The following is a 13339-nucleotide window of genomic DNA, read 5'->3' as shown; positions in this document are numbered from 1 at the left end:
CATGTAATGCGAAGGCAAGATAACTGCTGGTCCTTAAGGGTAACGGAGTGGATTCCAAGAGAAAGTAAGCGGAGCAGGGGGCGGCAGAAGGTTAGGTGGGCGGATGAGATTAAGAAGTTTGCAGGCAAAGGGTGGATGCAGCTGGCAAAGGATAGGGTTAATTGGAGAGACATGGGAGAGGCCTTTGCCCTGCAGTGGGTGTAGTAAGGCTGATGATGATGATGATGATGATGATGATTTCATAAAGTTCCTGCACGCCTCTTTCTAGTCCGTTAGGATGGTTAAAAATTTTTCGATCCGGTTGCCTTCAGCGATCTCTAGAGCAACTCAGAGTTCCTCGCCCTCATCAACTGTACCGTTTTTAATGGATGCGCTAGCAAGTTCGGCGCCCTCCCAGTTGAGTGCTACCGCTGCCATTCTTACGTCTCTTCCTCTATATCTGGACGCGTCCACATATGCTGTATTTTTTTTGACCGCCACTTTGTCTTCGATGTATTTTGCTCTCGCCTTTCTCCCAGCCGCGTGGAGGTTTGGGTCCATGTTTTTGGGGAGCGAGCAGACTTTGATAGTGCCTCTGATGTTATCGGGGATGTCTGTTTCCTTTTCTAGTATTTTTTCTAAGTTGTATCCCAACATTGCTAGTATTCTTCTGCCGCTTCTTGTTTGCACCAGCCTTTCTTTTTGCGTCTCTAGCTGTGCCTCTTCCAGCTCTTCGAATGCCGAGTGCGAGTAACTTCTCGTTTGCTGCACGAAGGGTGTTAATATAACCAGGGTGTTAATAGACCAGGGTGTTAATATAACGTCACTTAATATGCTTTTGTACAGGATTGACACTTACGCAGTCGCAATTTGTGCATGAAAGGCGGCGTTTTAAACCGAATAACACGCGTCTGCTTGCCTCTTAGTCTGGCCCCAGGCGTCACCGTTTGCACAAAATGTGAGGTAGAAAAAAGCGGCTCGCTTTCATGTAGTGCGTTGCGGTATCTTCAAGAAACAAAGCAGCAAAGAGCTTAAGGAAACAGGCAGCACAGCATTCTCCAAGGGCTCTTCACACTAAAAACTGATAGTATATATGGCTCTTTCTGGCTATGTTAACGTTTGCCCGACAGCAAAATACATTACAGCTGAGAAAACAGAAGTTAGTACCGCCATTGGATTCAGACTCGTGTCGTCTATGCCGAGAAGCAACTTCGTGAAGCGAATCACGGTGTAACTAGGATGAGCATTACAAAATCGGCCTCCACGTGGGCAGAACTACGTCGGCCGGTGATGGCCACACTAGTATTTCGTTTCTTGCTCCTGTGTAGCTTATTAAAGCTTCTTGTTGAGAGTGCCCTGTATTGATTAGAAGGCGACACCATGCCGATTGAATCCAACTTAATTTGTCATTAATGTCCCCTCTACACAAAAAAAATGGTGTTTAAGCATTGTTATATTGAAAAATAAAACGATATTTCCGTTCGCGGAGGTATGAAGTTAGGGAGAATGTAATTTCTAGATCGTAAATACAGAGGCAGGAAAGCATGGTTCGTAGCATTTTTTTTTTCGACACCCTACTTTCTCTGCGTTTAAAGTGCGTCAGCGGGTAATGCGCAGGTAGAGAGCAGCAGTGCCTGTAACACCCAAGCACGTGTCATATGTGTACGTTCACGCCAAAATAGTTTCCCGCAGATGTCTCATGATATCTATTCTCCCGCTGCCGCGTGCACGCGCAGTTACCCGCCGATAACACTGAAAGAAGAGCGTGTTGTCGGGCAAGTTGGCTTTGCATGATATAGAAAAAGTTAGCGCAAAACTTAGACGAAGACGGAGAAGAAACACACGAGACGACAGACGAGCGCAACTACCAACTGTTTATTGGGTCTTAACACCCGGAATATATATCCGAAAAAACAAGCATGCGCAGAAAGTTGGAGGCACACACGTCATACACCAGCGCCGTGACGAGGCGAAAGGGAATCCAGAAAATCACATTCAGAAGTATAAATCTGTAAGGTAGGATCACTCGCGCAGCGATCAGATAGCCTTTTAATGTGGAAGGCCTCCAGCACAAGCCTCGCTGTGACATTGGCGCTCCTGCCCAGAATCTTTGTTTTCTCAAATAGTGCCCTACACGTGCTGTCACAGGAAGAAATATGCCGCACAATATTAGCGGTTCTGTCGTTGTTTTTTAAATTTCTATCATGCTCCCGTAGCCGGTCATTAATGCAACGGCCAGTTTGACCTACATAAGAAGACCCACAAGAAAATGGAATGCTGTACACCACCCCTGTAGCGCATTTGACATAAGAAATGCCATGTTTCTTTTTGCAGCCACTCTCAAAAGGGCCAGAAATGCGTCGGCAAAGCTTTGAAAGCTTGTTGGGGGCTGAGAAGACTAAGGGCACGTGGTGCCTGCCGGCCACCTTCTTGAGGTTGTGTGACACAGGGTGCACATATGGAACAACCACCGGCTTTGATCGCGAGAAATCCGGTCTTCTTTTTTGAGCGCCTTTTTGTTTTTGCAGGAGGGTTTCAGCAATAGCAGAAATAACCGGACTAGGGAAGCCTACCGCCAAGAGGCGGGAAACCTGATTATTGACACTTTCCTGAATGCTATGAGGGCACGATTTAAGAAGGGCAGACTCCAGGCAGAGTGACGCAATAGCTCTTTTCACAACTTTTGAGTGGGAAGAGTCGTATCTCAACAACTCTTTGTTGGCACGGGGGGAGTACACCCAGCACACGTGGCGATTACAGAGCCTAAGCTTTAAGTCCAGAAACCGTAACTGTTGATTATCAGGCAATTCATGCGTAAAAACCAACCCTCGTCCTAATTGATTAAAAACAGCTAAAATCTGAGAAACAACCGGGTCAAGGGATGTAAAGGTCCCAGCCCTTAATATGATTAAAAAATCATCTACATATCTAAAAACTTTTAAAACCGGACCATCACGTAAGGCAATTTCCAAAGAGCGGTCGATAAAAGCTAAAAAAATATCACATAAAATTGGCGCTACACAAGAACCTATGCAAATACCTTTGCGCTGCAGATAAAACTGATTGTCATGTAAGATAAAGGTAACATTCAAGTAATACTCTAAAAGCTTTAGAAAATTATCAGTTGAAATGCCGGCATTGTTCTGGAACGCCACCGCCCCCGAGCTTTCGATACACTCTCTAACAGAGGCCAACAACTCAGCATGTGGTATCGAATAAAACAAATCTTCAATGTCGATAGAAAAGGCAGAGCATACCTGATCGCTGTTTTTAAAAAAATCGGCAACATCAGCTGACCTCTTTACCCAGAAGGGGTCATTAATAGACCCCTTATATTAATGACCCCTTCTGGGTAAAGAGGTCAGCTGATGTTGCCGATTTTTTTAAAAACAGCGATCAGGTATGCTCTGCCTTTTCTATCGACATTGAAGATTTGTTTTATTCGATACCACATGCTGAGTTGTTGGCCTCTGTTAGAGAGTGTATCGAAAGCTCGGGGGCGGTGGCGTTCCAGAACAATGCCGGCATTTCAACTGATAATTTTCTAAAGCTTTTAGAGTATTACTTGAATGTTACCTTTATCTTACATGACAATCAGTTTTATCTGCAGCGCAAAGGTATTTGCATAGGTTCTTGTGTAGCGCCAATTTTATGTGATATTTTTTTAGCTTTTATCGACCGCTCTTTGGAAATTGCCTTACGTGATGGTCCGGTTTTAAAAGTTTTTAGATATGTAGATGATTTTTTAATCAGATTAAGGGCTGGGACCTTTACATCCCTTGACCCGGTTGTTTCTCAGATTTTAGCTGTTTTTAATAAATTAGGACGAGGGTTGGTTTTTACGCATGAATTGCCTGATAATCAACAGTTACGGTTCCTGGACTTAAAGCTTAGGCTCTGTAATCGCCACGTGTGCTGGGTGTACTCCCCCCGTGCCAACAAAGAGTTGTTGAGATACGACTCTTCCCACTCAAAAGTTGTGAAAAGAGCTATTGCGTCACTCTGCCTGGAGTCTGCCCTTCTTAAATCGTGCCCTCATAGCATTCAGGAAAGTGTCAATAATCAGGTTTCCCGCCTCTTGGCGGTAGGCTTCCCTAGTCCGGTTATTTCTGCTATTGCTGAAACCCTCCTGCAAAAACAAAAAGGCGCTCAAAAAAGAAGACCGGATTTCTCGCGATCAAAGCCGGTGGTTGTTCCATATGTGCACCGTGTGTCACACAACCTCAAGAAGGTGGCCGGCAGGCACCACGTGCCCTTAGTCTTCTCAGCCCCCAACAAGCTTTCAAAGCTTTGCCGACGCATTTCTGGCCCTTTTGAGAGTGGCTGCAAAAAGAAACATGGCATTTCTTATGTCAAATGCGCTACAGGGGTGGTGTACAGCATTCCATTTTCTTGTGGGTCCTCTTATGTAGGTCAAACTGGCCGTTGCATTAATGACCGGCTACGGGAGCATGATAGAAATTTAAAAAACAACGACAGAACCGCTAATATTGTGCGGCATATTTCTTCCTGTGACAGCACGTGTAGGGCACTATTTGAGAAAACAAAGATTCTGGGCAGGAGCGCCAATGTCACAGCGAGGCTTGTGCTGGAGGCCTTCCACATTAAAAGGCTATCTGATCGCTGCGCGAGTGATCCTACCTTACAGATTTATACTTCTGAATGTGATTTTCTGGATTCCCTTTCGCCTCGTCACGGCGCTGATGTATGACGTGTGTGCCTCCAACTGTCTGCGCATGCTTGTTTTTTCGGATATATATTCCGGGTGTTAAGACCCAATAAACAGTTGGTAGTTGCGCTCGTCTGTCGTCTCGTGTGTTTCTTCTCCGTCTTCGTCTAAGTTTTGCGCTAACTTTTTCTATATAACACTGAAAGGACCCATCGCATTAAAAACCAGCGCTAAAAAAACGCACGCAGAGGACGAGACGAGACACACGGAAGGCGCTGAACTTACAACAGCTGTAAGTTCAGCGCCTTCCGTGTGTCTCGTCTCGTCCTCTGTGTGTGTTTTTTAGCTCTGGTTTTTAATGCGATGGGTCACCACCAACTCGCTCAAGCCGCAGTTCTTCTATAGTTCACTGAAAGACACCACTTGACAGGGAAACTCGCCTGGCTGGCAACTTGTTTCAATCAAAGTGCGTGTAACCCCACTCTGAATTGTTCATAGATAAGAAGGAGTACGACCCCTCTCAAAACCTCCCACGCCGTCCATGGACGCAAGATAAGGAGCAGAAGAAGGGTTTCTGGTCCGGATCGGTATAGGGAAAGCGGTGTGTACCTCTGCAAAACTGACGTTGGTCACCTCAATTAGACGGCCACGGAGGGGCGCTTTCTCGAGTCTTTCAGGGCAGCGTCGATAGTATTCTCACTCTTCGGCGGATTATCTTCATAGTCTTCCGTCGCGACGTACCCGATGGTGGTAGCGTCGCACAGCTCGACCGCACAATCACAGAGCCAGCCTATTATCTGGAACTATAGCCCAGCGTGACAAGGATAAACTTTTAGGTAGATACTAGGGTAATGCATGAGCGACTGTTTACGTCAGACGACGCCCCTCGAAAATACATATTGCAGACTCTTCCCTAAAACTCTGCTTTCTCCGTATTGCGACTCTATGTTGGTTCGATCTGTGTCGGTTTTGTGTCGGTACAAATCTGTGCCGGTACAAATCTGTGTCGGTGCAAATCACCATCCCATTTGTATGTCCGATGGCGCTGCCTTCTGCGACTGCCTTCTGCGGTTTAGTGCTGAGACACAAAAGCTCTGGTGGGCATCACATAGCCTGGATGCACCCTACTCACGGATAAAAGCATCGAACGCCGGCTATTGAGCTCGTCAGCCCTGGAGACCTGTCATGCATCCCGAGGGCTCACAGCTTCCGCCTCTTCTTGCGGTCTCTGTCTTGATCCCTCTCTTTTCCGCTCTGCTGGGTAGCCAATTGCAACACTAGGCTGCTCGATCTTAATTTTTAACTTCCTATTACCCGCAATGAAGTTTTTCTTTTGTTTTGTGTTCCGTTCAAAGCGTGCAAAAATAACTTCCGTTTCAGGGCTTATCACGGGTCCCCTGGCCCACCGATTCAACGCAAGGCCCGTGATCATTGCGGGAGCAGTGATATCAGGCGTCGGCGCAATGGTCAGCTTCTTTCCGGAAAGCATTACCGCCATGACGGTGACACTTGGCGCAATACACGGTAAGAATTAATTACGACCAAGTGTCAATAGAAGTAAGTACTCATGGAAAGCACAGAAAAAGAACGTATATTACAAAACTAAAGATCTGTGTAAAATGAAATATGCGCAAGCTGCTCTTTCGGTGATACGTACAGTCCTGAGCAATTCGTGGAAAGAACCTTATGTTTCTTTCCACGAAATAATTGTGCAGTAATAACAAAAAACGAATGCTGAAAATGTTTTTTCTCTGTCGGATGTCTAGTGCCTTATCAATGCGGGTCACACTGCAGAAGAGATATTTTAGGCTTCTTTTTGCGGTAATTGGAACGTAGACCAGGTTTTTTTTTAGTAACTAGAATTATTTTACTCGAGCTGCCTTGAGGGTGTAATTAAGTCCAAGGCACAAGTTCAGTAACATGAGCCCAGCAGTGACATCTAATCATGCCTTCCTATACCGCTGCCCACTTATTAATGCAGAAGTCATCATCATCATCATCATCAGCCTTACTACACCTTCTGCAGGGCAAAGGCCTCTCCCATGTCTCTCCAATTAACCCTATCCTTTGCCAGCTGCATCCACCCTTTGCCTGCAAACTTCTTAATCTCATGCGCCCACCTCACCTTCTGCTGCCCCCTGCTACGCTTACTTTCTCTTGGAATCCACTCCGTTACCCTTAAGGACCAGCGGTTATCTTGCCTTCGCATTACATGCCCTGCCCAAGCCAATTTCTTTCTCTTGATTTCGACTAGGATGTCATTAACCCGTGTTTGTTCCCTCACCCACTCTGCCCGCTTCAGATCTCTTAACGTTACACCTATCATTTTTCTTTCCATGGCTCGCTGCGTTCTCCTTAACTTAAGCTGAACTCTTTTCGTTAGCCTCCACGTTTCTGCCCCGTAGAAGTAACAGTTAGTTAATACGGGCCGCGTGTCTCAATATTTTTTTCGGCCTGCTTAATTTCGCTCAATATTGCCTTCCGTGGCTGAGGACTGCGAAAAAAACAGGATGAACGTAAGCGTAAAGAAAACAAGGTCAGAATTTAAAGCCTTCCAGTTCAGACGCATATGCCTGTGATGACGTCAAGATGCATTAGAACGAGTATTATTTCTACCTTTTTGCCCGCTTAATGCCACTAAAGATAATCATTGCTCTCACTAAAATGTTGCTCGTCTATGTACGCTACAGGTAATCTCACGAAAGCAAGGAACAAATCCTGGAAAATGTCGCCGTATTATATCGCTCTTGTTTCATCTTTTGCTTTTTTCTGGAATAGTAGGTCCCAGCCGATCATAACCAATTCCCAACTGGAGCATATTTCTTGTTTGCATTCGGCGCCTGTTGTGCTCACGCTCCTTTTCTTCAGAAGTCCTGGCATAATTTAGTAATATAGAGTATTGCAGGCAGACATCCAGGGGAGATGCTAATAATAACAAAGAAATAGAATCAGCTTGGGAGCATATCCGGAGAAAAAAGTATGCTTTGAACAATTTTTTTACGTCTAATCGGCAGTGGTCCACAGAGAAAGAAAAAAAAAACAGGAAAGAAAAAAACCCTTTTCTTGCACTAACACTCCAGAAGATTAATTTCCTTCTGCGAGGTAGCTAACCACCTCTGCTCATCTCTATTGAAACATCGTGCTGTATTGAAATGAATCGTGCCCATCCATTAGCTTGTTGCTTAAGTCTTCTCTACTGAACGAAGTGAATAACATAGGCGGAACCCTGAAGGAGCTTGCCAGCGTTTCATCAAGAGGGCTTCTTTTCGTCGGGGCAAAACGATCAACATTGACGGGGTTTAAATAGGGTCCTCCCTCCGAAGAGGAAGGCCCGGTGACTGGAAGGAGGGCGCGAAGTTGGAAAGGTGTTAAGATCGGGAGCGTTAACCTTCTCCAGGCATGGTGGCTGATAGAGAGGATTAATGGGTCCGCCTGAGAAACTGAAAGAAATACTCTAGCTCAGATGAAAGAAACCCAGTGGCTGGGAAGGGTGGTGAGAAAGCGAAATTGGACTTGAAAGGCTCTGTGTTCACATATGGAGAGCTGCGACAGGTGGCATAGATTCAGTGGTGTAGTTTATCTGGAAAAAAAACTGAAAGTACAAAACTGAGCAGTAAGGCGGAACGAAGTACCACCAAGCGAAAAGAAAACAGAGAGGAGTGCGAAGAAATTAGCGAAATAAAGGGAGGGGGAGTGCGAAAGCAAAGGGTACCTTAGAATGGTAGAAGGTGGTTCAGTGTCTTAACTAAAAGTATATTGGATTATACGATTATAAAAATCAGAAGGAGAATGGGCAGAAAATGATGTGCAGGGAGTGTGGCTAGGCCAAAAAAACGTTAAATAGGTGGTATGGAATACTGAAAAGACCGGCGTAATTATTTTTCAATTAATTTTGCTCTGAAAACGGGCAATACTTTTTTAAAAAATTAAGTTAGTGCTTGAATGTGCATAAGAGATTCTAAGTTTTCTTCGCAGATAATGATCCCTGCTGGTCGTTGGGTTTTAAATTTCTTGATTAAGGAGGCTTCTTTGCATTTTCTATCCCTTGACGATTTGAAGCTAGTCTGGCGAATGAAGAATTCATCGAAGTTCATCGAAGCTGTGGCCACATTGATTGAAATGTTCCCGGACACGCTTTTTAGACCTTCTATGTCACCAGTGTGCTCATTTAGTCTAACACTTATTGCTTCTCACAGGGCGATCATTGAAGCATGTAGATATCATTAGACGATGTGCAAAGCTAGTCTTTATATCGAAGACGAAGCGCCTTGCCGTCCTTCTAACAGTGGTGTCGCTTTGTAAATGCTTGCACGTCTTGCACCTAGGCCTGGACCATGAGGTTTTTGTCTGCGGGGGTTTCTTATCGCGCCTAGCGTGTACTGGGATATCTCAGGTTTTCGCTTCGTTTCGGTAAGCGCGCTGTCAAGCTCAATGAGGTTTCCCTTTCTCTGGTTCACTTTGTGTTTGGAGGAAACTTATCTACCTACCCTTTCTTATCATGGACTCTTCTCCAGAGAAAAGATATTAACCAATTCCTTGTAAAAACCCATGTTTTGATCTCGTAGCCAATTTCACAATTTTTACAATTTTGTCGTGGGCACGCTTACGTACCAGTCTCGCCGTCGTCGTAGTTAGTGCCCACTTGAACAGAAAGTGCAGTTTTACCCATGTAAAATGTTGAGCCTGCTAATGAAGGAAAACCTCTGGTCTTGTTTCTAACTTTGGGAGTTTGGCGTCAGTTCCTGATCTTATTAAGATACCATTAAAAGAACTGAGTCTGCTATTCTTAGATTTGCTTTTTTGGAACTAACGTCTACAATTACTGTCAGCATAAAAAATTAAGACCATTAGCTGATATGGCACAAATGGTACGGTGAGCTCATTAAATAATTTCCGGGTCTCAGACGGGAAACAGCGATTCCCAATCACAGTCTCACAAAATGTGATTAACACTTCTCAGCGCATATTTTAAAGTCATATATATTACAGTGGGCAGGATCCGAGGGCCGTGGACTTTCGCGATTTAAAATAATTTTCATTATTGTCCACGTATTCAGTGATGTATTAATTTTTTAAAAAGCACACCTTTTATTACTCGTGTCGCCGGAGTCCCTTACCAAGTATCAGCATGCAGATATCAAATATTTCATTGGCGTAGCTAACAGTAACCTCTCGCATTGCGGTTAACGCAGCCATAGGTGCTGGCATGGTGTTCGTAGTCTCCCCCACCATCATAAGCGAGCACTTCGTCAAGCACAAGGGCCTCGCGATGGGCATCAACTTCACAGGGGTTACCATGGGAACCTTCGCCTTCCCCAAGCTGCTCGAGTACCTGACCAAGTCGTACGGGCTGCGCGGCGCCTTGCTCATCTTCGGAGCTATCGTGATGAACGGCCTCGCCTTCAGCCTCTTCCCGCGCACACCCAAGTGGAGGAGTGTCCCTCCCGAGCAGAAGCAGGGCTCTCCAGCTCCCAGCTGCGCCGAAAAGCACGGGACACTGCGCCACGGCCTCACCGTGTTCAAGCACCCCATCTTCTACCTCGTCATGTATAGCTTCATCGTCCACAGCTTTGGTTTTGAGTGTTACATATCGCTCTTCGTCGACTTTGCCGTGGACAGAGGAGTGGCTGTGTCCAGCGCTGTCACCATGGTCTCCATGGGGGCCATCGCCGAGGCCCTCGGAAGACTGACGCTGCCGGCTGCCGTCGACCGTGGCTGGTTGACAAACAAGCAGCTCATTGTGATCATCTTCAGTGTCCAGGGTAGCATGTTCATTCTCTTGCCTTTCCTCTACGTCCACGGGCTCATCTTTGCCGTGGCGGTAGTGATCGCCTACACCATCGGCACTGGCCTGGTGCTCTTTCCCGTCATCCTTGCTGCGTACCTGGGGCTGGAGCGAATGTCCATGTCGTACGGGATGGTCATCGCCTCTGCCGGGCTGCTGTCATTTATAAAGCCGTCAGTTGTAGGTACGTATGCATTGGTGAAGTGTTTTTTTTTCAGAAACATAAATCGAGTCATAATGGAAGCTTTAGATTTGATAAAATTCGATAATGTATCCGTCCCGGTAAAGATAAATCCACATTGCCCTTGGGCATATTTTACCTGTACCTCACTGACAGAAACACGCTATTTGTTTTGCCGAAAAGGGGAATAGAAGTTAAGATTCATCAATTCACAAAAATAACGAAAAATCTACTCACCTTTTAAATCCAGCAAGAGTGCTCAGGTATCTTATCGTACAAACTTATGTCTAACTTTGCGCCTATGAAACAAGGGACACAAAACTAAAATACGCTTTGGGCCAGAAACGCGATACTTCGAGGTACGTGCACACGAAATGAGCATGCCTTTCTGACAACAGCTAAATATTATTCCACTGTTTACCCTACATAACAGCTGAGGAAAGATGATAGAAGAGATTAAAAACAAAATTTTGGTTCATTTGTACTTGTTAAATATCTGATGTGTAGCGCTGTGTCCTGCGAGATCCCTTCTGATCAACAACTATAGTGTTTTCGCAGGGATATGCATTTGGCAGCTGCAAATGACAGCATTCCTCATCACAAATTCACTGTACAAAAATTATTCTGAATAATACGAACACTTCTGAGAAAACATCATTTTTTTTTCAAATGCTTCGTGGTTTTGCTTTGTATTGCCTTTATATATTTAAACACAAAAAATTTGATACATTCAGGAAAATTTGTTAATGAAAATCCCACGAAGGATTAGGCGGGCGCGGAGATCCAAAATTAATTTGCAGCAGACGGTTTTTAAAAGCCATTCTTTAATTAAACACCAGCGCATGAAAGAAAACTTGAGTTCTGCGATAGCAAGGTAATAAAAGGTGGTGCAGTGGTTCAGCAGTTATGGCGCTTGGCTACTGACCCGAAAGACGCGGATGCGATCCCGGTCGCGGCAGTCGAATTTCGATGGAGGCCCGTGTGCTGTGCGATATCGCCGCAAGTTAGAGCCCCAGGCGGTCGAAATTCCTGGAGCCCGTCACTACAGCTTCCCTCATAGCTTTAGTCGGTTTGGGGGACTACAAACCGATAAACCAAACCAAAAAGAGCAAACTGAACGCCGAAAAATGCATTGAATTGCACTGACAAACGTGCCTACTCGTTTATAGACCTCGAAATATTTGATAAAGAAAGAGAGCAGAAAGAGATATTAGTCACGCCTTTAAATATTCGCCTTCTGGTGCGCGTTTTATCTGCCCAACATGTATGCCGTGCATTTCATTCCCTCGTCATTGCATTACAACAACCTCTGTGCTACGATAATCGGATTACCATTGGCTAAAGGCGGTAATCATAAAAAAGTAATGCCGTAACACAGTTTCTACAGACAGAACACATTTTATTGCACTTTAAAAATGTGAAACGAGTATGTTTCTTTTGTGATAGCATTGTAAGTACGCGAGGAAGCTTAATGCAACCGCCACACAGTTCTTATGATTATGGCAACATTCCAACAAATTGCTCTAGTTCATTCCGCTCACAATCTGTGTCACTGTATATCCTATGCGTTGTGTTCATTTTGTAGGAATTAGTCTGCGGCATGATAATTCTTCAGATAACTCAAGAGGAGCGCTTCGGGTCGTCTTGTACAGGTGCACTTTTATGTGTATCGAGCGTAGTGCACCCATAGAGCGCCAATAGAGGAATTTGACACTAAGCATGTTTTGCGCGGCGAGCATAGGGACGACATGCCGTGCGGTCACGCGGCTGGGGTGCAGGAGCTAGCATTTGAGACTTCACGAACAGAAACCTATGAAGTACCTGGGTCGTGAGGCCACTGAAAGCTAGTTTCAAGACGCTGTGTAAGAACGGACCAGACCGCACCGCAGCGGGTGGAATCAGCAGGCGTAAGGTTTCTTTCCGTCGACGAGTTCAGGAAATTCTGAGGGTGGGGTCGCATGCTGTGCTGCGAGATGAGAAGTCAGAGCCAAAACATGGCTCTAGCAGCGATGCCTAAAGGACTTTCCCTCACTCGCCCGCAGCCAAGTGACGCCTGAGCATGCCGATGAGATTTCTTCCCCTGACTTCCTTTGCTTATTTCCAAGAGACAAGCATCGTGATGGTTAATGGGAGATTAACGTCTTAAACCGACTCAATCTATGAGCGACGCCATAGTGAAGGCTGCGGAAATTTTGACCGCGTCAGGTTCTTTAACGTGCACTGACATCACACAGTACACGAACCTCTAAAATTTTGCCTCCATCGAAATTCGACCGCCACGGTCGGGATCGAACTCGCGTCTTTCGGGTCAGCAGCCGAGCGCCAGAACCACTATGCCAGAACGGCGGCTAACAAGAAATGTGAATACGTTAATTTTACAACATACTAGATTAAATTAGCTTAGAACCACATGTGAGTATTGAACATTGGCGGAAGTGACGGACAATGGAATTTGTGCATTAGTCTGCTGCCGCTCAAATTTGTCGCGTCTACGAGGAGGACCGTGCCGGTCAACAAAACACCAACGCATTCCTTTGGTGCAAATCAACGATGAGCAGCACACGCAGCGCATGTGCATAACGTCTTTGACCGGTCGCCCGATGGTGTTTTGATCATTCGGTAGATGGCGAGCATTCCACAATCTGAGTAGCACGGGACAGTTGGATGACAGCAGTGCACTCGAACAAGAGTTGCGAGGGCGCGCCTGCCAAGTCACTTTTTCATG

The 13339-nt window shown here is 45.6% G+C and overlaps 1 protein-coding gene across 4 annotated transcripts in view; it reads left to right on the top strand.

The window, feature by feature from the left end:
• LOC144122114 (monocarboxylate transporter 12-like) overlaps nucleotides 1-13339 on the top strand; it is a 145933-nt gene that overhangs the window by 129883 nt on the left and 2711 nt on the right. For all 4 annotated transcript variants that reach the window (XM_077655638.1, XM_077655637.1, XM_077655635.1 and 1 more), the window contains 2 exons: nucleotides 6029-6172; nucleotides 9841-10617. In XM_077655638.1, the coding sequence (XP_077511764.1) occupies nucleotides 6029-6172; nucleotides 9841-10617 (921 nt within the window). The remainder of the gene's footprint in view (nucleotides 1-6028; nucleotides 6173-9840; nucleotides 10618-13339) is intronic.

This window comes from Amblyomma americanum, chromosome 2 (assembly GCF_052857255.1).
Source record: "Amblyomma americanum isolate KBUSLIRL-KWMA chromosome 2, ASM5285725v1, whole genome shotgun sequence".
Lineage (NCBI taxonomy): Eukaryota > Metazoa > Arthropoda > Arachnida > Ixodida > Ixodidae > Amblyomma > Amblyomma americanum.
This window is presented reverse-complemented; position numbering and strand designations above follow the sequence as displayed.